General features: G+C 49.0%; 2 protein-coding genes across 9 annotated transcripts in view; one reads left to right on the top strand and one right to left on the bottom strand.

The window, feature by feature from the left end:
* The first annotated feature begins 8,403 nt into the window (after positions 1-8,403).
* Positions 8,404-17,472, top strand: TMEM243 (transmembrane protein 243). 2 transcript variants are annotated; one of them, XR_012764719.1, is made up of 4 exons: positions 8,404-8,525; positions 14,797-14,847; positions 15,654-15,905; positions 16,981-17,065. XR_012764719.1 is itself a non-coding variant. In XM_075427934.1 (4 exons), the coding sequence occupies exons 1-4, from the start codon at positions 8,448-8,450 to the stop codon at positions 17,101-17,103; spliced, it is 357 nt and encodes a 118-aa protein (XP_075284049.1). In that variant the 5' UTR covers positions 8,404-8,447; the 3' UTR covers positions 17,104-17,472. The 2 variants fall into 2 exon arrangements, 1 of the variants encoding a protein (XP_075284049.1); XM_075427934.1 differs by having other exon boundaries at positions 15,654-15,758; positions 16,981-17,472.
* Positions 17,473-17,505: 33 nt separating this feature from the next.
* The window catches only part of DMTF1 (cyclin D binding myb like transcription factor 1), a 31,228-nt gene continuing 22,272 nt past the window's right edge, over positions 17,506-26,461 (bottom strand). For 5 of the 7 annotated variants that reach the window (XM_075427932.1, XM_075427928.1, XM_075427927.1 and 2 more), the window contains 5 exons: positions 24,348-24,433; positions 23,525-23,683; positions 22,402-22,788; positions 19,620-19,767; positions 17,507-18,840 (listed from right to left, as the gene is read on the bottom strand). In XM_075427932.1, the coding sequence (XP_075284047.1) occupies positions 18,731-18,840; positions 19,620-19,767; positions 22,402-22,788; positions 23,525-23,683; positions 24,348-24,433 (890 nt within the window). In that variant the 3' untranslated portion in view covers positions 17,507-18,730. Of the gene's footprint in view, positions 18,841-19,619; positions 19,768-22,401; positions 22,789-23,524; positions 23,684-24,347; positions 24,434-26,461 lie in introns of all 7 variants that reach the window. The other 2 variants (XM_075427933.1, XM_075427931.1) reach the window with 2 other exon arrangements.

Below are 26,461 nucleotides of genomic sequence, written 5' to 3'. Positions count from 1 at the left end.
TTCCCTCTTGAAAACACAGTAGCGATCCGGATTTCCCTGTGGCGTTACTGCCGCCGTGCCTGGGCTGCCGAGCGATGCCCGACTCGCAGACGCTGCGGAGGAGAGGGCTGGTTTCGCCGTTCGGGGGTGCACCTGCTCCAAACACGGGAAGGACCGGTGTGGGTCTGAGCGTCTCTCCCCTGCTCTTCAAAGGGACGTTTTGCAGCAGGCCCACAGGTGCTGCCCCAGTTCACGCCTGCCACGAAGAGCTGGGTGTCGGTAAATTGCTTATACGCCTATCAGAGGCTCAGAAGGGAAATTTTCATCATATACGCATACATATATATACTTTAATGAAACATTTCTCTTTCTGAAGATAATGTTTTCTCAAAAATAGAAAATCTTGAAGATATTTTTTCTCTGTATCAAATGCTGTGACTCTTTCAGTTGAGATTTTTAGGGCATGAAGTAGCAGACGGGAAAGCTTCTGTGATACATTAAATAAGATAACAGAGAAGAGGGAGAATCTACAGTCTTCATGAAACTCAAACTGCTGGAAAACCCAAAGGAGAGCGAAGATTGTAACGAAGAATTCGGACAACACATCCCCGACTCTGAATGTTTCAGCTTCTTCATTTGTTCAGTCTCTCATCTCATCTCCAAAAGCTAAACGTGCATGTGGGAAAAGGAAAATGAAGGAGTTTTGTGGCGCCATTTGAAGCCTGCTGCCTGTGTTTCCCAGCTCGGAGGGATGCCACGGGCCCGGGCTCGCGCTGAATCTGTGAGGCCATGCCTCCCTCTGCTGACTGCCTCCCCCAAACCTCCCCTCTATCGCAGACGATAAAAGGCCGTGATTTGTTGGCCGCGTTCCTCCCCGTGTCCCGGGCAATGACCGTAGTGTCCAGGGAGCTGGTGTTGATGGGCTGCTCACGCCAGACCCAGCCCTGTGGCGCCGGCGCCGGTCACTCCAGCAGTGCCGTGTCCCCCTGCGTGGCATCTGCCCCTTGGGCCCCGCTGCCCCTGGAGTTCTCCTTTAATGCTAAAATAATGTGTGAATCCTTGTTTAAGGGAAAATCTCCAAAAACTATAAGGAAGGCACTCAAAGAAAGTTGCTATAAGCAGAGAGAAGCAAGCAAGGACCTTTGACTAGACCACGAGATTACAGTTGGAGCGTGCTAGAAATATTTTTGTTGAATTTTCGTTTTGTTTTCCAGTTTGAGTAAGTCTGTAACACCACTTGCTATCAGTTTAAAAATCTCTTGGTCCTTACAGGCAGCTATTAAGTAAAACTGACTGCAGGAACTGCAAAAGAGAAGGGTTTTGGTTTCTCTTCTCTTTTCACACACAACCTTCAGAAGCCCTGTGAGCTTGCAGCAGACACATCCCATCTGCACATGCAAAGGCAAGAAATGTGCAATCATCTCAGCATTGCAGAATTGATTGCAAAAAATCATGCCCCTTCCCCTGGGGTGGAGGAGCAGCGCTGGAAGCCCTCGAGCTGGTTTTCCCCTTGATGATCTGCCAGGGTTGGGTGACCCTTTCCATTCAGGCAGACAAAAACACGACTCTTCTGGGATGACAGAGACGGCTCTCAGTGTCGTGAACGTCTTGTCCATTTTTTCCTCTTCCGGATCATTTCCTCGGGTTGGGGGCTGATGGAGATGAGTTTAAAGCCCATTGTAACACAGCAAGTTTGTTAATCAGGTTCCCTTTGGACTTAAAAACATAGGTGGAAACAGCTCCTGGGTCCTCCAGGAATCTGGGGTTGTGGGAGCTTTGTTAGAAAGCCCTGAAGAAAATCCTACCCTTTCAAAACAAAGCACGGCAAATAGAATAGCCAAAGGGCTGTCGCGCTGGGAGCTGAAGGCTGATTTAATGGTGCAAAAACCAGTTACCAGGCTGTAATCACTAATGGCTGTGCCGGGGAGCTGAAATCACTACGGGGAAGGAGACAGGAGAGAGGTGGCTGCTGGTGGAGCTGCGACTAAGATAAATTGCAGCAGAAAGCCAGTGCTAACAAGGAGTTACGGAGTAAATCGATGCATTAGAAAACCCAGCGCATTAGATCACTTGAAAGGACACGCAGAGCATCGGAGAGCCGGGGCGGTGAAGAGCTAAAGACAGCATTGCCTGCCCGGATGAGTTACCGACCTCCACCTCGGGACTGGAACAGCCAGCTGATGAGTTACGGAGGCAGCAGTGTCAGTGACAATGATATATAATTAGCCTTGGGATATATTAAAATTTTCATATATGGGCTGAATTAAATCTTCGCCCAGAGTACAGGAAAAAAACACAAGATGGCCTTTAGAATAAATAAAATATTAGACAGGAGAGAGCATATATTTTTTTTATGAGTCTACGGTGCTGATATTCTGAAGAGACTCCAAGGCTCTCTCCAATTTATGGGCCAAGTCTACTTCTTGGAAGCAACGCCAGGGCTATTTTTGAGAAAGGAGGGCTACAGCTCATCATGTCAACCTTGGAACTGCTCTAGCACCTGGACGCAGCCAGCTATGACAAATGTGAAGTGCACTAAACAAGAATAAGGGAAGGCAAATCACGTCCAGCCTGAGCAGAACAAACCTGTGCAATGTGAAACCATTTCAGATTTCCTGTTATATTTTTTTAATTTCAGACCTGAAAAGGTATTTTCACTGAAGATTGATATACTTCCTTTAAATTGTAGAACGGAGTGAGTTGTTGTTATGGGGCATCAAAATTGTGGCAGTCATGGATAGACTTGTTCTGAACTTCTCAGCAGGTTGTCTTTATTCTCAGAAGTTACAGTTTGATTCAGTTTTTGCAAAAAAACAAGTCTGTATAAGTAAGAACAAATTGCCAAGCAAACAGGGCAAATCATTTTACCTTTTGTCCAATTCCACCGGGTAGTAAGCAGAGAACAGAGCATCTCCTGAGCTTCGAAACGTGGCAGAAAACCAACGGCTCCGTTGTGCGATCTGCCCCACGAGTGAGCATCAGCCGATGTGGAGTGCGGCCACCCTGCACGCCCGTGTTGCACCACTGCCCAGCCGAGACAGGTAGGGAACACCGGTGAAGAAGACTGATCGCATTTTCGCTGAGGACGAGACATGTATTTTGAGTACTAACAGAAACATTAAGGTGGAGAGGTCTTTAAGCACATGTGCCAGGACTAGGGGCACGGTCACCTTTTCCAAGGGAGATGTCAGAAGTTTGATGAGCTCTGAAATAGGAGCTCAGAGGATCCTGCACCCCCCAGTCATGGGTATCAGCCCCTTGATGGCAGCAGGGTTTGCTCCTGGGGCTCTGGCTGCAGGAGAGGGACCATAGAATCATAGAATGGTTTGGGTTGGAAGGGACTTTGAAGATCGTCTAGTTCCAACCCCCCTGCCATGAGCAGGGACATCTTCCACCAGACCAGGGTGCTCAGCGCTCCATCCAACCTGGCCTTGAACACTGCCAGGGAGGGGGCAGCCACAGCTTCTCTGGGCAACCTGGGCCAGGACCTCACCTCCCTCACGGTGAAGAATTTCTTCCTAATATCTAATCTACATCTGCCCTCTTTTAGTTTAGAGCCATTCCCCCCTTGTCCTATCACTACACACCCTTGTGAAAAGTCCCTCTCCACCTTTCCTGTAGGCCCCCTTCAGGTACTGGCAGGCTGCTGTAAGGTCACCCTGGAGCCTTCTCTTCTTCAGGCTGAACAGCCTCAACTCTCTCAGCCTGTCCTCGTAGGAGAGGTGTTCCAGCCCTCTGCATCTTCGTGGCCCCGCTCCAACAGCTCCATGTCCTTCCTATATTGGGGGCTCCAGAGCTGAATGCACCACACCAAATGCACCCCGTTCCATTGGTGGAGTAGGAGCTGCTGCCAAATTAATTTTGTTTCCTGACTTTGTGCTTGTCTAATGAGGACTCCAGGTTGAAAAGGATGTCTGGTTTCCAATGCCAGTCCCCCTTCCTTACTTTATAGTGTTTTTCACAAGTCAATGAAACTCCATCTTTAAAGCAATGTGATTTTTCTGCTCCCCACAACCCTGCCTGAAAGGTTGTCCTCTCCTTCAAGTGACTGAATCCCCCCAGTCTGAACACGATTCTCCCGATGTATCCTTCAGAGCCATTTGCTCTTGTGCCAACACCACCCATTAGGTTTTACATTCTGTCTCACTGTCTGGCATTTACTGCTCCCCATGCTGTGTACAAAAACCGCAGCATCCCTTCTTGGCCTCCCTTTCGCAGGGCTGACCCAGCCAAGCGTTCGAGTCTTCTCTGGGAAGACAGGCCCTTGTGCCGATCCTTCCACCGCTGAGCTCCTCCTGTTTCAGAACAAAACTGTCTCTCCGGAGCCTGAGCAGCCGAAACGACGAACGGGCTCCAGGCAGGGTCTCACCGGCGCCCGGTGCCCTGACAGAAATCACTCCTTTTTCCTGTAGAAATTCCTCGCTTGGGATCACATCAGCCTGCGCCACTGTTGTGCCACATCGGTTCGTGGATATCATATGACCGACATCAAAAGCTTTCTCTTCCTTTTCCATTTCTGACAGAGAAAATCCCAGCTTAGGGGAGAAATTCCTGTTTGTCCCTAAGCAACCCACGAGTCTTCATCCATCTGCACCCCCCTCGCCGCTGTTCTTCCTCCACAGCCTCCGATAAATGATCTCTCAGAGAAACTTTTCAATCCTAGCTTGTTTCTTCCCTTCCCTGAGGACGACTGCTACAAAGAGTTATTCATTCCCAGCCTCCGAAGGAATCCAGCTGCGCCGTGCATGGACGGAGAGCAGGGAACTCGTGGACAGGACCACGCGCGCATGCAGCGGTCTCGTGGAGATGCGTGCCGCTGGGGAGTGGGGTCTCTCAGCTCCCACGGGACATTTCTCACCTAATGGTTTCGAGACAGGACCCAGCTCCGCGAGACACCGCTCGCCGAACACGTCTTGTCATCCAGTGGAAGGGACGTAATTTATCAAAGCGTTTGGATCGTGAAAACAGACACTTGGCCGAGTCAGCTGCTGAATCCACCGCCTTGTCTGTTGGGTCTGGTACGTCCGAGGCTCAGTCAGATTCTCACTCATCAGATCAGAGTTGCTGCCTACTCGCCGAGCGGGACCCCCAGAAGAAGCATTTTGATGCATGAGCAAGTGGTCCGGGCGGGACATGAAGATTGGTTAAGTGGGGAAGATGTGTCGCATTCAAAAAAATGAGAAACTACAGCAAAGCATGGGCTGAGTAACTCCCCTGTTCCGACCTCAACAGGGACACCTGAGCACTTTGGCCCCTTCAGGGTGTGTTTGGCTGGTCCCAGGGCCATGGGACAGCCCACGGGATCCACGGCTGTCCCACACCACCACCAAAGCCCAGCTGCAATTTCGGTGCTGCCGTGGCACCAGCGCGCTGGGGCTGTGACCCATCTCTGGAGACCACAGGCTGCTGCATCCTGGAGGTCAAACTAATGGCTATTACCTAGTGACATTCGATAACAGAAAATACTGTTCTAGATATTTGAGGATGAAGTCTGGTCCTTTTAATCCTGACCAGTCTAAGAGATAGCTTTCGTGCCAAAATCCTAGAGCTTCAAGTGTTGGAGGTGCTTATGATGAGGAAGGAAGGAAGCAACAGAAAGGTGAGTTTTTGTCAGTTGATGTCCTAAGGAGGTTGACATGAGCACAGCCTACCCCCTCGGCCAGAAACGTGAAAGGAGTCTTGAAACGAGCCACGCACGTGAAACCCATGGCGAAGCAACAGATAAATGTTTTTTTTTTTCGTTTTATGAAGCCCAGCTACTGCAGGCTGCATTTCTGAGTGCCACTGCTTGACATCTTCCTCTCATCTATGAACTATTTATCGGTGCTATTTACGTTCAGGTAACAGTTTGTGTTTTTTGTAGGTTTTAACCTGTGTTTTGCGTTTGTTTTTAACTACTGGTAATCAGTCAATAGCCGTTGGGAGAAGGTGACCTCCACTTGTCCCACTGAGCCGTAACTCCAGCAGCCCTGTGCTTCTCTGGTCCCCACCAGACCCTACACACCCCATCTGGGCAGAGTCAGGGCCTCTTCGGGAATGTCCGTAAGTGCTGAAAAACGAGCGTAAAACCAACCGTAAGGCTTCTGTAGGTCAAGAGCACTTGTGTGTCAGGAAGCCACATCCTTCACCCCATGGGATTTTCTTTCCCAAGTGGCTCAAGACGACGTGAAGAGTCTCTCCACTGAGTCCTGGAGACCCTTCTTCACCAAACAGCGAGCGTGGGAACACTCTCACGGGAGGTCTTTAGGACTTTCCACCCACTACTTCAGCTGAGGATGAAGTCAAGCTCATTGAAAGCTTGATAATTTTCTGGCCTTGCTTAATACCTTTGATCTTTTAAGTTGCGGCGCTTTGGTCTTCAAGCGTGTTGACCGCAGGAGGCTGAGTGGAGACAGAGCACGCTGGGCGCGCTGTGTACACAGCACGTGCCCCGAGGCCGAGCAGCCCCGGCACCGCTTTCCACCCAAAACGACTGAAACGTTTCGCAAGAAAAGGGACTGGTTTCACTGGGCTCTTGTTCCAGGGTTGGGGAGCTCCTGCGAGCCACCACCCGTGCCCTGAGAGGGGACCTTGGGTGGTGAGGGGTGAGCAGGAACCGGCCCCCGACCCGATGACTGTGCAGACCACTCATGTTTGCAGCTGCTTTGCTTCTTTCTGGTCTTCTTTACCTCCAGATCTGGGCTCCAAGTCTCTTCTACCCAGCAGGAAGGAAACGCCCCCGTTATTTCTACTCAGTTTCACTGATATTAAGGGGAATTTGTCTTTCAGGGCAAAAATCCTCCTGGGAAGTTGCGTCGAGGCGTGTGGCAGGGGAGAACAGGGGTGGGAGGAAGGAACAGCGCCAGTTTGAACGAACGGGTGAAATCTGCCCCGGGAGACGGGACATTTATCGCACCCGAGCTGGTTGGTTTTCACCTGAAGATGCACTTGGAGGAAGGTTGTGGCCATGACGGTCTGGGGATGTCCAAGAGAAAAGATATTTCATGTGACCAAGTGATGTAGTGGGAAAAAATAAAATTAATAACAATTTTAAATCAATACCATTTAAAATTAATACAAATAAATTCAATAAATTAAAGAAAAATGGAATGAAGAAAAAAAAAAGTTACCCACCCCCTTGGCTTTCTCGCATGCAAACCCGTCTCCAGCTCTGAAAACGCAGCAGCGGGGCTCAGGCGCAGGCGAGGCCGCGCGCCGGGTGAATCCGAGCAGAAACCCTGGCTCACGGACCGAGCGAAAACATCGCCCCGCCACCCGCCTGCGCTGGGGCTGAGTGCTCCCTTTTGTCCGGTTTATGTCGAGAACACCCGTGGGCGAGCAGGAGGACCACACAAGCTTATTTTTTCAGCTCTGCCAGCTGAAAATAAAATAAAATAAAATATGCTGAAATGAAATTAAACAAAATGAAATAAAATAAAATGAAATGAAAAAATAAAATGAAATAAAATAAAAAGAAATGATGTCAAATGAAATGACATAGTGAAATAAAAAATAAAAACAAAAATGAAATTAAAAAATAAAATGAAATAAAAATGAAATTAAATAAAATAAAAAGAAATTAAGAATAAAATTAAATAAAATAAAAAAGAAAAAATAAAGTGAAATAAAATAAAAAAATTAAATAAACTAGAGATAAAATTAAATAAAAAATGAAATAAGCTAAAAAGAAATAAAATAAAAAAATGAAATGAAAGAAACAAAATGAAATTAAAAATGAAATAAAATTAGATGACATAAAAATTGAAATAAACTACAAATAAAATGAAATAAAAAATGAAATGAACTAAAAAATGAATGAAAAAATATGAAACTAAGAACTAAAAAAATGAAATAGACTAAAAATAAAAAAAAAATACAAATGAAATAAACTAGAAATAAAATTAAATAAACAAATGAAATAAACTAAAAAGAGATAAAATAAGAAAGAAATAAACTAAAAAGAAAGGAAATAAAAAATTAAATAAAAAAAGAAATGAAATAAATGAAATACAAAACCAAATTAAATAAAAAAAGAAATTAAAAAAATTAAATAAAAAGAAATGAAATGAAAAAGAAATAAAATGAAGTGAAATAAAATGAAATGAAATACAATTAAATGAAATAAAATGAAATAAAATAAAAAGCAATAACATAAAAAGCAATAAAGTGAAATAAAAAGCCACAAAACAGGGCAAAGCGAGGCACAGCGCAGCGCCGGGTCCCGGCCTCGCCCCCGGCCTCGCCCCGCCCCCCGCAGCAGCCCCGCCCCCCCCCGCCCCCGGCCGCCTGCCCGAGGGCCGCAGCCGCGGAGACCCCGCGGAGCGCGCGCCTACAGCCACGCCCCCCCCCCGCCGCAGCCCCACCCACCCCAGCCGCCCGGCGGGGGGGTGGCCGGGCGCGGGGGCGTGGCGTGGCGGGGCGCGCAGCGGCGCGAGGGTCGCGCAGCATGAGGGCGCGCCCCCCGCCGGCCGCCCCAGCGCCCCCGCGCCATGGAGGGGTTCGCGGCCCGCGGGTACGGCACGGGCGGGCCCGACAACCGCCCGCTCTTCGGGGAGACCTCGGCCAGGGTAAGGGCTGCGGCGGCGGAACGCTGCCCGGGACGCGGCGGAGGGGGACACCCCTGCCCCCCCCAACCCCCCCCAGCGAAATAACCCCCCGCAGCAGCACCCTCCCCCTCCCGGTCCGCACCCCCTGTAATGAAGCCCCGGCCCCCCCGGGATAGCGGCAGCCCCCCCCCCCCCCCCCCCCCCCCCCGGGCTCCGCAGAGCGCCGCAGGCAGCCGAGCCGGGCAGGGAGGAACCTGCCCGAATCCTGCAAACAAACAAACAAAAAACATCCGTCAAATCTGAAAGAATATCCCCAGCAACCCCCCCCCCCAAGACAGCGTCAAAAATCAGTGGAGCGACGGCAAAGCTGCGCCCCGGTGGAAAAATGTAAAAGGAGCTCCTCGGATTCTGAAAGAAAGAAAGAAACCCTTCAAATTGGCAGAATTATTAAAAAAAACCAAAAAATAACAGAATTAAAACAAACCTCTCCTGCTCAGTGCCCCAAACCAAAAATAATCCATCACAATCACCCCAAACGAACAACCCCCCCCCAAATTTAAAAATTGAAGCGACAAATTTAATAAACCCCCCACATACCCAGAACAACCCCCCGAGGCAAGAACCCCTCCCCAAATAACAAGGTCCCAACCCCCCCACCCCAAAGAAACAAACTTCCAAATAACCCCCCCCAAACCACCCCCCCCGTCCCCACCTTGGCGCGGGGGCTCGGGGTGCAGAGACCCCCTGGGGCCGGGGGGCTTGGGTGCCGCAGGGGGTGCCTGTCCGGGGGTCTGCAGCCCCCCAGAGCGGGGCACAGGGCTGCAGCACCCCGACCTGCGTCTCACCCGGTGGGGGTTTTTTTTGGGGGGTGGGAGGGGGGTGTCTTTGCTTTCCTGGGGCTGGGGGCCCGCTTTCGGTGCCCTCCTGGTAATTAATTAATTGATTTCGGCGGCGGTGGCGGCTCCTCAGGGGTCAATCCCCCGTAAGCCGCTCAGCCGGGCGGGTTTTGGGGGCCGCTGCGGGTGGGTGGGTGGGTGGCTGCGCTCGGGGCTCTGCAGCGGGGAGGGGGCTCCCCGGGGGCCGGGATGGCGGGGGGGAGGGCGTGCCAAGATAGTCACAAAAGTCTGGAAAATGCATCACCCCCCCCCCCCCCCCCCCCATACCTGGACATGCTGCTAAAACAGTAACGTTTAATACAAATATAAACTGATACCGGCCAAATTTTGGGGTGAAAAACGAATGTTATGGGATAGGAGGACAGGCGGGACCCCCGAGAGGATGAGGGGAGGGGGTGGGCGCCAGCCGTGATGGATGGGGAGCACTGGAGGCGAGAGGACCTTCGCCGCCGTTGCCTTGCGCTGGGGTCGCGAGGGCTGGTCCTGGGGCAGGGGTTTTGGGGGAGCTTCCAGGGACGGGGACTTCTGGGACGTGCCCTTGGAGCCGGGCGGTGATCCCGGCAGGCAAACCCCAGACTTCCCAACACGGGCTCAAGCCTTGATCCCTGACCTCCCGTCTCCCGGCTGCAGCTCCGCTCGCGAAGGAGAGCGGTCAGCGATAAACAGGGGATGCCAGTTCCAGCTCCTGGGCTCGAACGGGGACCTGGCGCCCGGCGCATCACCCCCTGCCCGTCTGCTCCGGCTGCTTTTGGAACCCATCGTAGGGGAGCGGCGGCAGCCGATGGTCTCTCGCTGCCGTCCCCGTGTCTGACGGACAAGGGATCGCTGTGCTGGCCTCGGGTGGTTTCCTCCGTGATTCACTGAGGTCCGGAGCTGGAAATGTTTCACCTCGGAAGCTGAACTCCACCTTAGAACGGGCGCAGGTCTGCCGGGAGAAGCGCACCTACCCGTGTCCTGGCTCCGCTTTCGGGTCTCTGCGAGCGATGGCCGGTGCCGGCAAACCAGGACCCTCCGCCCCAGGAAGACCTGCACCCGGATCAGGGGTCTTGGTTGGAGATGAATGTAGAGGTGGGGATGCCCCATTCTCACCTTCTTACGCTCTCCCAGTCCCCAAGCTGGTGGCTTTGGGCTAAAGCCAGGCTGTGGGGACAAGGGAACCCGGCAGCGGCATCGGTCTCCTTCCCCTGCCATGGTCCAGCTGCTCCTGCCAAGCTCGCCTTCCTGTGCCGGCTGCCGAGCAGAGGTTGGGGCAAGCAGGTGCCACAAAGGTCTCTGGTGGGCAGGGAGAGGGTAAGCAGGACCACGGTGATGGGTGCCAAGCACTGTGGGTGCAGCTGTGGGTACCAGGGATGCGGCACTGGCAGCCAGCGGGTGTGAGAGGGTGCAAAGCAAAGGGAAGAGTGGTGACAGAGGAGCCCGCGCATCGCAGGCGCAGGACTTCTTGTGAAAGTGGTTGGAAGTAGAAGCTGCTTGGGTTCCTCCATGATGGGAGTGTGTAAATATGAGCGGGTGGGTGCTAATTGCTGCGGGTTGGAAGCAGAAGGCAGTAGAAGGAGAGACAGAGCCCCCAAGACGGGAATGAGGAGCTGCTGAGGGCACAGCAGCATTTCCCCGTGTCCTGACGCGGGAGGGTGGTCCTCAGCACAGCTCTTGCATGCACAGCGTGTACGGTCTGCTGCTCCACGCAGCGTGACCTGGCACTAGGGTAAGGTCTCCCCTGTGGCTGCAGCGGGCTGGCGTCTCGCTGCGATCGCTGCTGACCGCCTGGACTCACTGCTGCAAGGCATAAAAGTGGCTTTTCCATCATGCCTGCAGAGATGCCACCACGTGCCCACCCTCTAGGAGATCAGCTCGTTCCACCGTCCTGGCCGAGCCTCTGCCGGGAGCGTGTTCCCCGTGGGCTCATGTGGACTTGGGGGATGCGAGGTGCCGAGCTGGAGCGGGGCGAAGAGCAAAGCTGTCGCTCTGTCAGAGCCCGTGCTGCGGGCGCAGCGGCATGGATGCACCCTCAGTCCTGCCTCAGTTTCCCTGGCGCTCAGAGTAACCCTGACCCAGCCCCCAAAGGATCCTGGATTGTGCCCTCCTGCTCTGAGAGGGCTCGATGCTTCCTGACCTCGTCTCCCTTGCCCAGAGGCAGCTGGCGGGGAGACCTCTGCACCCCAGCAGCTCCCTGGGGCCAACCCCGTGCCTCCAGCCCCTGCAACGCCCTCCCCGAAGTGGGAGGAGAGGGCAGAAACCCTCCTGTGTTGAAATGCGGCTTCTGCGACACCGGAACGTGGAATTCGGCGCCTGTCTGGCGATCAGCTCGCTGCGTCTCGGCTGCTGGCCGGCCGAGCGGGGATCCCCACCGGCGCATGGAGAAATCCACGTCCGAGCACCCTGCGCTGGTGTGGGTGACCTCTGACAGCTTTTTTTTTTTTTTTGCTTCTTACTCTAGCAGTTATCATAATACATAGTGATGCTAGGAAAAAAATCCTCCCCTAACCAGCCGTGCTGGTCGCAAGAGCTGGCTGTGCCAGCCAGGTGAGGTGGCCTGTGGGGCTCATGGCTCATCCCAGCCCGTTCCTGCATGCCCGCTATCCACAAGCGTCTGCCCGGGCTGGGCTGCGCACTCGGACACGGCGCGGAGGTGAAAGGCTCCGTCATCCCCAATCCCTTTAGCCGTCTCGGCCTCTGCTTGTGTATTTTTAACCTTTTTGCTGTGCTAAGCTGCCTGGGGCTGGTCAGCGGGCACTGGGGAATACAGCCTCTCGCCGCTTTGCCAAGCCTGGGATTTCAGGATCAGCGGCTCTAATCCCCAGATCCTGAAATGCCTTCTTCTGCCGGCGGCGCGTTTGGAAAATTTTAGCGCCAGTAAGTTTAACCGCGGGGAAGGGGATGCCCCAGCCCGCAGGGACTGGCTGCCACGTGGCAAAGCTGCCCCGCTGCTGGCATCCCTACCCGACCTGGCTGTCGCCGCCGTGTCCATCACTCGGCGGCGTGAGAGGAGGGGTCCCCGTGCCGGGGGCATGCTCGCTCCTGCGCCCCGTAGAACAGGCAGAGAGAAATGCTCCGTGGTCACCGCCGACTCCGAGCCCCTCGTTTTCTCCCCACAGACCGGTCTTTGTCCTGGCAAAATGGGCGAATTCACCCTGTCCTAAAATTGCCACCCTCCGAGTCTCTAGTTAATTAGCAGAAACCTGATCACAGAATCACAGAATGGTAGGGGTTGGAAGGGACCTCTGTGGGTCATCTAGTCCAACCCCTCTGCCGAAGCAGCAGCTTCATGGCCGAGTTTCTAGATGGTGTCTCGCGTCCGTAGGTATGTGACCGTGTGTCTCTGTGGAGAGCTGGCTGCGACCGCGTGCTCCCCGGCGTGGCTGTACGGGATGGCCACCCACTGCTGCTCGGCGCTCCTTTCCCCTCCCTGCCTCTGCTGTTCGAGACCATCTCCCCACGGCACCACGGGAGAAGGGATCCAGCTGCTTGCCTCCTGCCACCCCTTTCGTCCCCGGGGAGCCGAGCCCAAATGCCAGCTCCGGCCCCCCTCTGTAAAATCACTTTTGGAGGGCTCAGCTGGGTCTGCAGGGCAAGGGCAGAGCAAAACCACCAAACCTGATACCGGAACTGCTTTTGGGCGTAAGGAGCCCTCCGCAGACCATCTAGATGAAAGTTAGCTTTGAGTTCTTTAATTTCTTTTGGTTTAGGTGGAGGAGCGCAGCTGAGATGCTCTTGTGGAGGTGGCGTGCTTGCGTTCTGCCCTCTTGCTTCTGTTATTTGCCTGGATTTATTTCTCTCAGCTCATCTTTTGGGGTCGGTGGCAGCTACGTCGTAGATGGCTCCCAGAGGCTGCTGCGGCTTTGCCGACACCGTGTGTGGAAAGGCCGGTGAGGAGAAGGGGCTTGTGCCTGGCTGGTGAGGACCCTGCGCCGGGGGTGTTGCTGAGGGTTTCCTACAGAGGTGGGTCACTTCCCACTGCTGCAGCCACTGCTGTGCCCCCACGACTTGGGGCCTCTGAGCTGTAGCAGCAGAAGTGGTCTGGTTTTATGTAGAGGAGCTGGGGAGTAATAGAAGAGGTGTTAAAGAGTCTGCTTGCTGTGGTCCTTTCCCCTGGGGATGAACACGACCAGGGCACAGCATCCGCCTGTTAGTGGGCCGCAAGCTTGGGCACCCAAGCTCCACCGAGCCTTGGGTCAGGGCTGGTGCTCTCCTCCAAGAGCATGCTTGGCTCTTCTGCCTCTTCCTCTTTGCTCTCTGCTTTCTCCTCCTGGCCCGCCTCTCGCCGTGTGTTGCTTCTTCATCACATGGGGCTTCTCCCTCTACAAATCGTCTCCCAGAATGTAATGCTGGGAGAGTGCAAGACCAGGTGGACGGAAACCTGGGTTGCCCTGCCTGCTGGCCGGGATGTCTTGGGCGAGATGCTTTAGCTGCATGAACTCGTTTCTCACTTTCCTTTAACCGTACCAGTTGAATGACTTTCAGTATAGTTAACTGAGTGCTGGCTTTTCACTCTCTGCACACCTTTTCTGCTGCTGTTCTAGCATTTTTGGGGGTAGCCAGCTGCCAGGGGTGTTGCACCTGACTGCGGGCAACCCAGTCTGACTTTGGCGGTAGATGTTTGTACTTGGAGCGGCACCATGAAGGGGGGCAGGCAGGTATCCCGGCAGGGATGGCAGTGCGCTCCTTTTGCACCAAATCGTTTCTTGCTCCAGCGAGTGCGTCAGTACCGGGGTCCTGCCCTGGGTGCTCCTCTGAGCCTGCGGTCACGCAGCCCAGTGTCACCGCTGGTCGCTGCCCTGATGCCATCTGGGGTGGGATTGCGATGCCGACACCAAGGCATACCCCTTCCCAGGCGCGAAAAGGTTGTCTCCTGCCAGCCAAGTGTTCTATATGGACAGGGAGCAGCAGAGAGAAGGGGGGATACCCGACCGTCCAAGCAGGGCCACCCTGAGGCGTGTTCGGCTCTGCTGCTGTTAGGGGAGAACATCTGGGGTGCGGGGAACGCTTCACCTCCTTGCCAGCAGCTCACAAATTCCCACCTAAGACATTATCAAGCTGTCCGTTCTCAGGCACTGAGGCTAAAATAAGCTTTTTCTGACAACCTTCGTCTGCGCGCTCCCGTTTTTGAAAAGGACTTGCACATCTGTAATTGATGAAGAGCCAGTTGCAAAGGAGCAAACCTGCTGCACAAGGACTTGGCCAGTACAACGTCCCTGAGGTCCGTGGAGCCAAGGGAAGCCTTCCTGCGCGGCAGAGCTGACCAGGGAGCCTCGATGGTGCTGCTGGGTGTGCTGGGGATAATGCGGGTCCGGGCCGATGCGCTGCTCTTGGCATCGTCCCTTACTGTTCTGTTTTATCTGGGGTTTGGGTTTTTTTTTTGGCAAGGAGTGCGTCTAACTGTGGTCTCTCTTTTTTAGGACAGAGTCATCAATCTAGTTGTTGGCGGCTTAACGTCCTTGCTGCTTGTGGTAAGTATCCCCTGCTCTGTCCCCCATTTTGTGCCTCCCTTAGGTGACGGGGTAAAAACCAGAGTTCCTCCCCAAAACGGGGGGCGAAACTTCACTGACCGAACAGGCTGTAGTTTGGGGCCCGGGCAGTCCCTTTGGGCTGCGTCTTTCTTTCTTTTGACACTCTTTGACAACAGGCAAAGGAGGAGAATAGCTTTCTTTGAGCCGTGTTTTGAGATCTGGCTGCGCAATAAAAAGCCCCAAGCCCACGGGCAGGGTGTCCGTCCCAGCTGAACGCGAGGCTGGGTGAGATGATAAAGTCCTTATGACCCAAGAATGCGTTTGCTTCTTCTGATTTCCTTCTGTTTATGATCTATTTCCCTCTATTGATGGCTTGTAGGAGTTTTTCCAAAGCTTGTCAGCTAGTCTCGAGCTATGCTTTAAAGACAAACGCAGCGCCGTCGCGACGGGAGAGCGTCGGTTCTGGGGTCCGCGGCGGCAGCAGCGTTCGTGAGCCGAGGTGCAGGGAGGCGTCAGGGTGAGCCGGGGTGCCGCTGGTGGGAAGCTGGGCTGAAGGGGTGCTCCTGCACGGGCGGCGCGCACCCCTCTGCCTGCTGGCTCGCTGGAATTTCCACCAGAATTTTCCACGAGAATTTTCCATCTCCCTCCAGCTCTTCGCACGGGGGGAGTTAAGGGGGAGTTAAAGAGCAGGGAGGGGTGTGCAGAGCTGGACCCGAGCGCTGCGGTACGCCAGCCGTCGGGGCGAGCCTGCTCTTGTAGCAGCCCTGAAGAGAGCGAAGTCTTCATCTTCGTTTTCTTCCGTACAGGTCACACTAATCAGCGCTTTTGTCTTCCCGCAACTACCTCCAAAACCTGTGAATGTATTTTTTGCTTTCTGCATCTCCTTGTGTTGCATTTCTGCTGGCATACTTGTAAGTACCGCCACGTTTGCCGTGCAAGCTTTTGAGTCTGAGGATGAAATCTGAATAAAATCTGCTTTACGTGGTGCCGCCTTCTTTTTTACGCTCTCGCAGAAAAGCTTTCCTGCCTCCATAAAACAAGTTGACAACGCAGGAGGGGTAAGCAGTTTTGTATTTACTGCAGAGTAAGCGTGTGAACTAAGCCAGCTTCTGCAGACCAGCTGCGCTGGAAGACTTGTCACCTCTGTGACAAGGCCACCTGTAGCTGCCAGCGGAGACGAAGTAGGAAGCTGGAGAGCAGAGCAGTGCGATGGGATGGATTGTGCTGCAGAAGCCTAGGTGTGGAGCAAAACCCTTGCACTCAGAGCAGTGGGGCTAGCCAGGTGCTTGCAGAAGTTGGTGACCTTTCAGGCACAGGGGATGAGTTGCAGTGGCAGGAGGCTGCAGCAGGTGGCATTTCATCTGGGTTGTAGCAGACGTTCCTCTACTCAACGGTTGCAGCATCCCAAGAGAGTTGGTCCCAAGCACTGGCAAAGGGAACTGGCAAGTCAGAGTTCATGAACAGTTTGGGTTGGAAGGGACCTTCAAAGATCATCTAGTCCAACCCCCCCCCCGCCATGGGCAGGGACATCAGTGGCTCCTTCCTCTGCTGTAGCTTTGCGTACTTGGAGCACTCTCCTTCCTCCAGACCTGGAACAGTCGTGGCCCTGAGCCCTGGCCCCCCGCTGCTGGGTGAGCTGCAAAGTCGCTCTGCGTTGCCTGGTCAGTACCAGTATCTGGTTGTGCGGCTGGTAGCCATGACTCCGCCCAGGAGAGACTGTGTAGTGCAAACCCTGATGTTTGTCCTTATCAACCAGGTGGTAGCCAGTTTTGAGTGTTTTTTAAAAAAAAAAACACAAACGAGCTAGCCCACCCACCCTCTTCAACAAAGCTGACAAGACAACCCATGTCTTCATAGCTCACCTGGCACCCTAGTTTCACAGACAGCCTTTTCTGGGGAGAAACACCTTGCCAAATTCTCATTTGTGTGTTCCACAAGCATGCTAAGAAAACAGGTGGTATTTCTTAATTGTTTAGAAAATCAGCTGGACTCAACACCTGGTCTTCTCTAGTCAGACGAAGCTGGGTTGTTCAACAGAAAGGGAATCTAGAAGTTGCCAGTTTGGTTACCATAGGAAGTCTCCTCAGATGTACCTGGTATTGTGAAGTAATACAAACTCCTTCTCTCTTCTAGATCTACTGGTATCGACAAGGAGACCTGGAACCTAAATTTAGGAACCTAATTTACTATATATTATTTTCTATTGTCATGTTATGTATATGTGCCAACCTGTACTTCCATGAAGTGGGTAAATAATGGACATTGGGAATGCCCAGCGATGATGCTACTGTGTTGGCCTGCTTTCAGCTCAGCTCTCAGCTCGACTCGAGACATTTAAGAGAGGACAGTCAGCCTGAGAGGAAAGAAATGGGTTGTGCAAGGATAAATCAGTACATGATTTTCATGTAAATGTATATGTAATGTCCCTCTTGTTGGGGAGAATTATTGCCGTAAGACGTGACATTCTGCTTTTTTTTGAAGAGCTACTGTTGCACTTATTGAACATTCCAGTTGTACTGATGTTTCAGAATGGCACAAGCTTTTTCATTTTGGAAAAAACTGCATTTTTTTATTACCGTACAAATAAACTGCAGCATTGCAAGGATCTGTACCGGTATAAATAAATGGCATCTTACAGTTATGTAAGACAAATACTCTTTATTTCGCTTAAACTGAATATACAATTATTTCTGTTCCCTAGGCAACCATTTGAAACTACAACTTATTTTTCACATTAACAAAACCACAGACTGAAAAAGACCAAATCTTGATTATGAAGAGCTAATTACAGAAATAAATAAAATAATTTATACATGAGTCTTTAGTTTCTGTAGCTTTTTCTCTCAATCCCTAGCTAACAGGCTGCTGCTCAGCCTAGTGTCTGTTTCATCCCTCAAATGTAGGAATTAATTGGCTTCCTTTGCCTCGGGGCCCTGTGCCCAACTTTTCACAGAGCTACTTCTCCAAGACTTTGCCACCTCCACACCACCCCCCCATCTACTAACTGTATAAATCGCCTCTGGAGAGGTGGCTGGTAGTGTCGTGTAAACAGCGAGAAAGACAAATGTTCCAGCCTACTCACAACAGTCCTCAAAGAAGTTACAAGCTTGTGGGGGGAGGCTGGCGAGTCCCAGTAGCTTCCCTTTGTCATAGCCCTTCCCTTTTTATTCAGCTTGCTGTAGTGACGAAAGAAAGAAAAAAATTTTCCGCAAGTGATCTTTCTGAGCTCTGTCCGTTGCCAGCAACGGACTCCTTGGGAACAAGCAGGCCAGGTGAGTCCCATAAGCATCTGTGTCTTCTTCCTATGCCAGAGACGTCCCACCAAGCCGGATGAGACGAGAATACAGACCATTTCTGCATGATGCTGCCCATACTCCCTGAAGTCTTTGATGGAATAAATTTCTTCCTGAAATGTAACAGTCTCTTACTCCATGTATTACAAGAGTCAGTAAGTGCAGAACTCCTCACCCATTCTTCATGAAACATGTGCAAACTAATTCTTGCTGCGGCACTGAGAGGCTACAGTCCACCATCCTCGACTGCTGTCCGGTTTTCCAGACGTGCAGTTCAGCACACCAGTAACAAGTCAGGTCGGAACTGACTGTGTGGATCCTAGCAGTGAGCACTGCAACGCAGGTTCCTTGAAACACTGAAACACCCGGGCCGAGACGTAGTAGTACATCAGGCTTCGGCTGGCTGCTCCGTAACGCTTCAAAAATGAGGTACACAGCCTGAGCAGAGAAAGCGCGCTGCAGTCATTTCAAACTGGAAGCTTCTGTTTGAAGACACGGACCGACTGCTTTCTTTGGAAATGTGGCACAGGGCTGTCACTAAATTCACAACGCAAACACGGTCAACAGAAAATGGACACGATTACTGCTTCTCAGTGACAGCTCACTAAATCTTCAACATCCTTTGAATCTTCTGAGTCAGGACTGCCCAATGACGAGCCAATAATGTGTGACCCATCTCCGTGATGCTGTAGGATAGGATCTGTTAAGAGACATAGTACATTAGTGCTATTTACTGCACCATTGTAACAAGATATAAAAGACACACTTAGAAAATGCGGTCTGGAATTTTAACAAATTTTAAGGAGTGTTCCTCAAACTAGTCAGTTCTCAATTTCTAGTTTCAAGGTAAGCTATGACTAATATGGATGCAACCGGTGTGAGTGGCATTTGAATTCATCAGGTATTACTACATCAGGTCTAGTGCTGACCCTCTGATGGCTCTGCATGGAGATCTTTCCTCTGGAAAGGAGTATTTGTTAAGTGCCAAAGTGGGAGAATATCTGTGCTGCTTCCAAGTCTGAGATGTCTCTTGGCATTGGGAAGCGTGGCACCATCTAGCAAGCCCTTCCAGGTGAGTGCTGTGCAAACACACCGCCAAATAGCCCAGCCCTTCACTATCAGAGGCATCGAGAGATGCCGAGAAACAGATTTCATTCAAGCACCCGGCATGGAGAAGTGCACACTAGAGTTACTTCACAGCCTATGTGTACTAATTCAAGGCTCAGCGGTGATGGAAACAGCAAGTGATGAAGCAGCTACCGTTCTAACGCTTTTCCCAGAAGGTTAAGAGGGACTTTTTTCCACTTCTACTGCTACCAGCTGGGTTACCAACTTGCTTAAAGTTTCATAGCAATGACATGGAAAAATATTTAAGAGGAAGCAAAGATGCATAAAGCGTTGTTCACAGGAACTCAAAAGTGCCATACTGATTTAATAAATCCTAGCTCCAGCATCAACCACAAGAAGTGTCTGATGTACCTGTTAGAGTTGTCAGGGGCAAGACTGATTCGCTGTCTATGTCATCCGTTGTCTGGATAAAACCATGGGAAGAAGGAACAATAAGCACGGTCTCATCATCTATTGTAGGCTGATCAACTTGTTCTGCTATCGTTGGAGAACCCAGGTCCTGCACACCAGAGAAGAACAGGTACATGAGAGTGTACTCTTGGGTAGCACAAACAGCAAAACCTGCTTTGCTCAGCCATGCTCCATAGAAAGCAACAGAGTCCCTGGATGAATTTTATCTCATTAAATTGAAATGTCAGCCTCTGAGCTAGTTTACTTCAGCATTTATAGGACATGTTACATCCTAGTGCAGGCATCTAAAAGCAAGATGAGACGAGTTCTACCCTGTCAGCAGTATGAGGGCAGGGGGAGAGGAAAGGAGAGACTGCAAGGTGGTGATGTTTTAAGTCAAATGTTGTCTATGAAGAGGAATAATTAAGCTTTTCCACTACTTGCTGTCTAGATATTCTGAGATACTGAAGCAGTACCTTAATAGTTTCACAATTTCTGTGTCAAGTTTTGACTACTGAACACAGAGCTCAAAAGACCCATTTTAATTGCTGTACCTTGCTTGCCCTCCAGACTTCTTTAGCTGAACCTCATTATATCAGAAAATTGGCAGCACACTGATTCCTTCCAGATACAAGCTGTCAATGCCTCTGCTCTCTCCCAGTCCCATAATAGCTGCTGCTGCCGCCTCTTCCCTGGCTCTTGTAGTACTGGAATGGCAGGAATACCTCTGGCTTACTCAGTGTCACAGCACACTCCGGTGGACTCCTGGCTCTGCAGACGCAGCGAAAAGATCCTAGAAAGTACTGCCAGAATAAGCACAGATATCTGGATTCCAGATTTTGTGTGTAAGTTTGCTCAAGCTTCAGGCATCACTGATGCAGAACACCAGCAAATGTTGCTGGCAGAATGGATGGTACCTGGATTTATCACTGTTTTCAGAAGGAGCAGGAAATGTTTGGGAGAGGTTACAGCCCTCTCTGTTCAAGAAAATCCTGAAGTTCCTCCACCTAGTTATGCCAAAACTTATTTTCCTATATAGTTTCATAACGTTTTTGCAAAGGTAGCTGCCTGAAAACCCTTCCCTGGTGCTGCTGAAGGAGCTGACTACCTGTGCTGCAGCTCAGCGATTTAAACTCAGTCCAAACATGTAGCCATTCATGCAAGGCACAGTCTGCCTGACCTGCAAAATCAGCTTTCTGCAAAGAGCACAGCTGAACCTGCCCACGATAAGCATTATGTTACAAGGCTTGAAACTGGGAAAAGGAGGCGTGAAAAACTAAAGAAGCCATTGTGGCAAATGGGCACCTTTCCCAGCCAGAAATAATAAAACCCCGCAGCGTGACTGCCTGCTTCCCACTACCCACACCCACAGTGACAATACAACACTGGCAAGTGCATAAAAATAACACTGACTTAAAGAAATGAAAATTTAGGCATGCCTTCTAGAGTAACTTTTCACTTAGAATCACTCACAGACAGTTCACTATTTCCTAGAATTTAAATACACACTTCAAACTTGGAACTGACTAGAAGCATAAGGCAAATTACAAACTCAGTTTGTTTTACTGTATAAAGTTTAGCACCTCTCTATAGCCTGCTAGGTGTAAGGCATTTCTACAAATTAGGAACTAGGTTTGTAAAAAAGGTTTACTATTTCTACCCTGAGAAGCTGAAATTTTAAACCAAGAGTAGAAAGCTGATGTGCTGCCTAAGCCGTTGAGAATCTTATCACAACTATGCCAACCACGAGACAAGGAAGAAGAAAATGGAAGAGTAATCCCCAGCTTCAGATGTATTCGGGATTCAAACGCTTTTGCAGTAGCAGACTGTTGAGACGTACAATAATCCTCCTTGTAAGAGAGTAATAGATATGCAGTGTCTATCATAAAGACAAAGCCTAACAAAGTCCAAGCATATCAACAATGGATTTTCAAGGCTGATAAAGCAGAATTACAGCAACTGTAGAGCACAGTGTTTTAGAGAACAAGATGGGGTATTCGCATCTAGCTCGTATCATTCCACAGTCTAAGATAATCAAGCTTCTAAGGAAAGAGGTATTTTCTACCCACTGAAGAGAATTATCTTCTTTTTAACATCTCTGTTTTCTTTGACTTACTCATTATGACAGTGCCAGCAACTGAAAGATGGAGAAATTTAGTATAAACAATCCAAATGCCTGAACTAATTTGGATAAACTCAAATTCCAGTTTAACAGATACTTAACTGGAGTACTACCTCAAAAATGGGAACTGTGGTGCACCTAGAAATATGTTATTTGATTCACATAGCACAAGCTGAATCTCTACCTCACCGCCCTTGCTCAGCAGTCTGTCTACCTGTAAAGTGTGTGTGTTGGACAATTAACAGCCTAGTTTAAAGCAACGGCATCAAACAGTAATCAGATAAAGGCAACTGTTCGGTGCCAGTAATAGTCCTGCTTTCCATGGTCATCATGCCAAAGCACCATGAGTAGTGAAGCAATGCCACAGCTAGTGAGGTATTCAATGCTCCAGACAAAGTCAAGTATCAGCCTCAGTTCCAAATAAAATCCTATCACTTTCACACCCCTAACACATTAACAAAGCTCAAGGACAGAGATCTGAACAAAATGCTCTTAAAATTATGATATACATGGAATCACTGACATATTCATACGAATAGCTTAACATAAAGGTCAAGGATGCCATGAAATGATTCTCCATGCAGAGATGGGGAACATATCAAGTGTCATGCACTCCCTTACCTCAGTAACGTAAGCGCTGGGTAAATCAGAGTGCGAATCCTCACCCTGTTTCAGGCTGGCATCTGAAATCTCCTCTTCGGTTCTTACCATAACTCCATCCATCAGTTCACTACTATTCCTGCTGCTGAATTTGGAGGCATCATCTTCATTGTAAGCTGACTGCTCTTCATCACGCAGCTTGGACTGATGGATATCATCTGGGAAAGTATTTGTTTCTAGGGTATCAGGAGGATCCGTCAGGTCAGCCGACTGAATGTCTGTATCAACACTAAGTTCTGCCTGAGTGACAGAGGAGGAGATATCTTCAGCAGCAACGGTGCGGATTATGACACTTGGCGTGTGGCACTGCACTGTGACGTTGTCACTTGTGTTTAACAAGTGCTCTGGCTGTAAGCAGTATTTGCAAAAAGAAACAAACAAAAACCCAAAAAAGTCACAGACCTTCCTCCAAGTATCTTCAAATCTTTCAGCAAAAAAAAAAGCAAAACGATTCAAAGAACTCATTACCAAGTGTAATTTAGATTTTTACATATACAGTATGCCAGCCCAGATCATCTGTTGACCATTCCTGGCCTTAGAAGATGAATTTGTAGACTGAATTTTGTGTCAACTGTTCTGTAATTCACAAATAAATATGTAGTATGAAACAGACAGCTGTTCAGGAAAGGATCACTGTAGATTCAAAAGACCAGAGCTTTTTTTCCCCTGAATACTCAATCTCCAGTTTGCTTCCCCTTCCTTCCCTCTAATAAAAAGTAATACTGTCACTGCCATGCAAGTTTTGTGAACGCCGATATTCGTTTGTGAGAGCAGCTGAAAGCATCAGGAAACCGTAATATTTTGTTTTGCTGAGGCAAGCCACTAGATGGAGACATCCCGCTCAACCACAGGAAGAGCTACTCTGCTTACTTAAGCTAAGTTTTGATGCAACTTGAAGTTATTTTTTAAAAACAATACAAAAAAAAAAAAGAAATTCTCACTCTTGGTATTTTAGGCAAAGTAACACTGTTATGACTTACGAACTGCTTTACAAATTTAACGTGCATGTATAGGGGCCTCCATTATTATGCTGCTCTCCTCCCACTGCCCAAACTCCAGTCTTTTCACTGCTCAAAATACATACCGATAAGGCATGAACTATGATCTGTTCCGGGGAGGCTGGAGCAGCGGCAGCTGTTAAGGTCATGGTAGGACTAGTCGTCAGTGTTAAAGGAAGGCCTTGGCTTGAGCTCGTCTGTAGTAAGTAAGTACCTGGTGTTCCAGTCGGCTGGAGATGGAAAGACTACAGAAGACAACACAAGTTTAATACCCAAACACGCTGCCTTCCCGAGCACACCGAGCACTCAGAGCATGCTTATTTGCATGAACTAGCCTAACTGTAACTAACTGTAACTCCCCTGGAAAACAAACAAACAAACTAATCCAATCCCCACCACACTGACTGCTGTACTGCACTTGAGAAGTAGAAGAAAACTCATCTATAGCCTTAGGCTACCAAGCCAAGTCTTAAGGCTAAGCAGGACTGTATTATGCTGTACAACAGCAGGTAAGAAAGGAACAAATTCAACTGACTCTTAACACCGAGATGAAAGAGAAACTATGCTATAAATTACGATACAACGGCACTGAGAGAATCTTTACTTGCTGGGAGCTTCCTCTGGCTCTGTTGTGTCAGATTTCAACAAAAAGAACCAAAGGAAAACTTCACAGCTTTATGGCATTAAGACAGATTTAAAACACTTGACTAATTCACATTTTACTCCACAGTTCTAACAAATTACACCTTTAGAAATACACTGCTTTGAACTTTTAAGTTTTAGATCTCTTAACTTCCTTTTTCCACTTGAGAACTGTTTTTTTTTGGAAATGCACAGTTCCACAGTCTAAGAAGTAGCTGTGCTTAGAAGAAAAAATACAGTTACAAATATCAGTTCTCTGTTACTTACTGGAAGAATCTCAAAGGTCTGTAGTGTTCCACTGTTTAGTGTTATTGTCTCAGAGTCAACAGTAGCAGCAGGGGAATCGGTTGAGGCTGCAAAAGGAAGAAAAAAAAAACAAAACAAAGTATGTCAACCAAAATGTTTCAGCCCTGCAGAGAGCACAGCACACTATAATTACTACATAGCAGGGTACTATTAATTCCAGCAATAAGAAAAAGAAAACTGGCTGCAATCCTAACGACAAGGTTCTCTAATTGGTACCCAAGACACAATACCATTTAAAGAGGGCATTCTACAATCCAAAAGAAAGTACGGTTTTATTGCACAAGGATAAAAGCAGACAAATAAAGTTACCTGATGTGATCTAATTACTTTTTATAAGGAGATCTGTAAGAGGTTCGGGTGTAATGATATCCTTTGGATCATGTATCACTTGTTTTACGCTGGTGTCAGGTTTAATATTGCGATGTTTCCTATAGACCTATTTTTTTTTTTTGTATTTTTAACCTTTTCTGCCTTCCACAGTATGTCCACCACTGATGAAACAACAGGTGCTCCCCAAGATATTTCCCTACCCTGTGTGTTATAATTGCAGCGTATAAAAGCTGTAAGTGTTCTTACTACAAGTAATTATTTATGCAATTATCCTCATTAATTCTAAAAGTAACGAAGAGAAGCACTGAAAACAGATTACGTATCAGATATTTCAAGATCATCAGGTCCAAACAGCTTGCACCCAAAGCTTTACAGAATATCAAAAAAACTATTCAGAACCATAAATATGATTTTTACTTATTCTTAAAAAACTCACAAGTTCCAGGAAGCTGGGGGCAAAATAATACTTTGCCTGGGATTATCTAGTGATTCCATAAATACTGAAAGGGCAAAAGACCCTACATGACAACAGCAGTGCTCCAAGCACTAGAAACTTGGCCATCTCAGACTCTGTGGCTTCAAAGTAGAATAATTTTGGTCTCTTAAGAAGACACAAGCTCCAATTTTGAAGCTTTTGTTGTTGTAGTTCAAGGTTTCCTGCTGCAGATTTCCTGGCACCTAGTAGCAGAGAACTGTAAAGTGTGGCCTGTCTGTTACCTAGCCAGTTATGTTCATAAAGCTTACAGGAATTGACCCCTCTGAAATCTTCAGCCTTCTGTCAAATGCAGCTGAAACTGGCTAACAGGTTCAGGGGAAAAAGGCTTGATAGGCAGACAGCGGCAAGTGACATCACAAAATAACCACTACAGGACTGAATTCAGAAAGGACCAAAAGTTACAGAATACCAGCACATCTTGTCTGCTCATCAAAACCCAACAGCTCTGACCAAGCTTGGTTCAAAGTCTGAGACAACTGACGTGTTACGACAGATAAAAACTTCTTGGCTTGGTATTGCATGTCATTCTAATTGAAAAATAAACCAGACAACATGAAGATGGCAATTAATAAGTAGATTAAGATAGGCTAATCTAGTAGAATTATAAACAGCAAATTGTTTATCAAATGCCTATCTAGTCATAGCCTGAAGAACCAGTTCTTAGCCTGATTAACTAATTTTGTAATCAGCAAGACTGAAGCACTAAATTCTCCTAACAAAATTCACAAATTACAAATAGTGCAAAATAGTATCCAATGGAGATGACAGGCTGCATATGGAGTGACTGGATTGGAGTGACTGGAATTACTTAATAAGATTAGTCACAAACAATAAGCACTACAATCAAAGTAGATCTGGTAATATATGTTTGATAATGAGCAAAGCTAATCCTTAAGAGCATGGGAAGCACCAACTTGAAAAAAAATGCAGTGGTTAGAGCAGATGGTCAGCTGAACTTCAACGTGACTCGGCAGCTAACAGCTCCCAGAGCGTTTGTGCCTAGAAATAACTGTATAATAAAGAGCAGGACTAGAAAAAGCATTATATACCTTCCCTTCAGTTTCCTTCATCAGAACTTACACATAGCAGTGTATATATTTGTGCCGGTTTTGGCTGGGCTAGAGTTAATTTTCTCCATAGTAGCTAGCTGGGGGCTATATTTTGCATTTGTCTTGAAAACTTTGATAATGTAGAGAGGTTTTCATTACTGTTAAGCAGCGCTTACACAGCGTCAAGGCCTTTTCTGCTT

Source organism: Opisthocomus hoazin, chromosome 8 (genome assembly GCF_030867145.1).
Source record: "Opisthocomus hoazin isolate bOpiHoa1 chromosome 8, bOpiHoa1.hap1, whole genome shotgun sequence".
Classification (NCBI taxonomy): domain Eukaryota; kingdom Metazoa; phylum Chordata; class Aves; order Opisthocomiformes; family Opisthocomidae; genus Opisthocomus; species Opisthocomus hoazin.
The sequence above is the reverse complement of the archived record's forward strand: the minus strand, read 5'-3'. Positions and strand labels throughout refer to the sequence as shown.

Bases quoted from the DNA above. Each gene is read 5' to 3' on its own strand.
- TMEM243 (XM_075427934.1), top strand. From the start codon at position 8,448: ATGGAGGGGTTCGCGGCCCGCGGGTACGGCACGGGCGGGCCCGACAAC. The intron at 8,526-14,796 runs GTAAGGGCTGCG...TCTCTTTTTTAG, and splicing joins TCGGGGAGACCTCGGCCAGG to GACAGAGTCATCAATCTAGT. The intron at 14,848-15,653 runs GTAAGTATCCCC...TCTTCCGTACAG, and splicing joins TAACGTCCTTGCTGCTTGTG to GTCACACTAATCAGCGCTTT.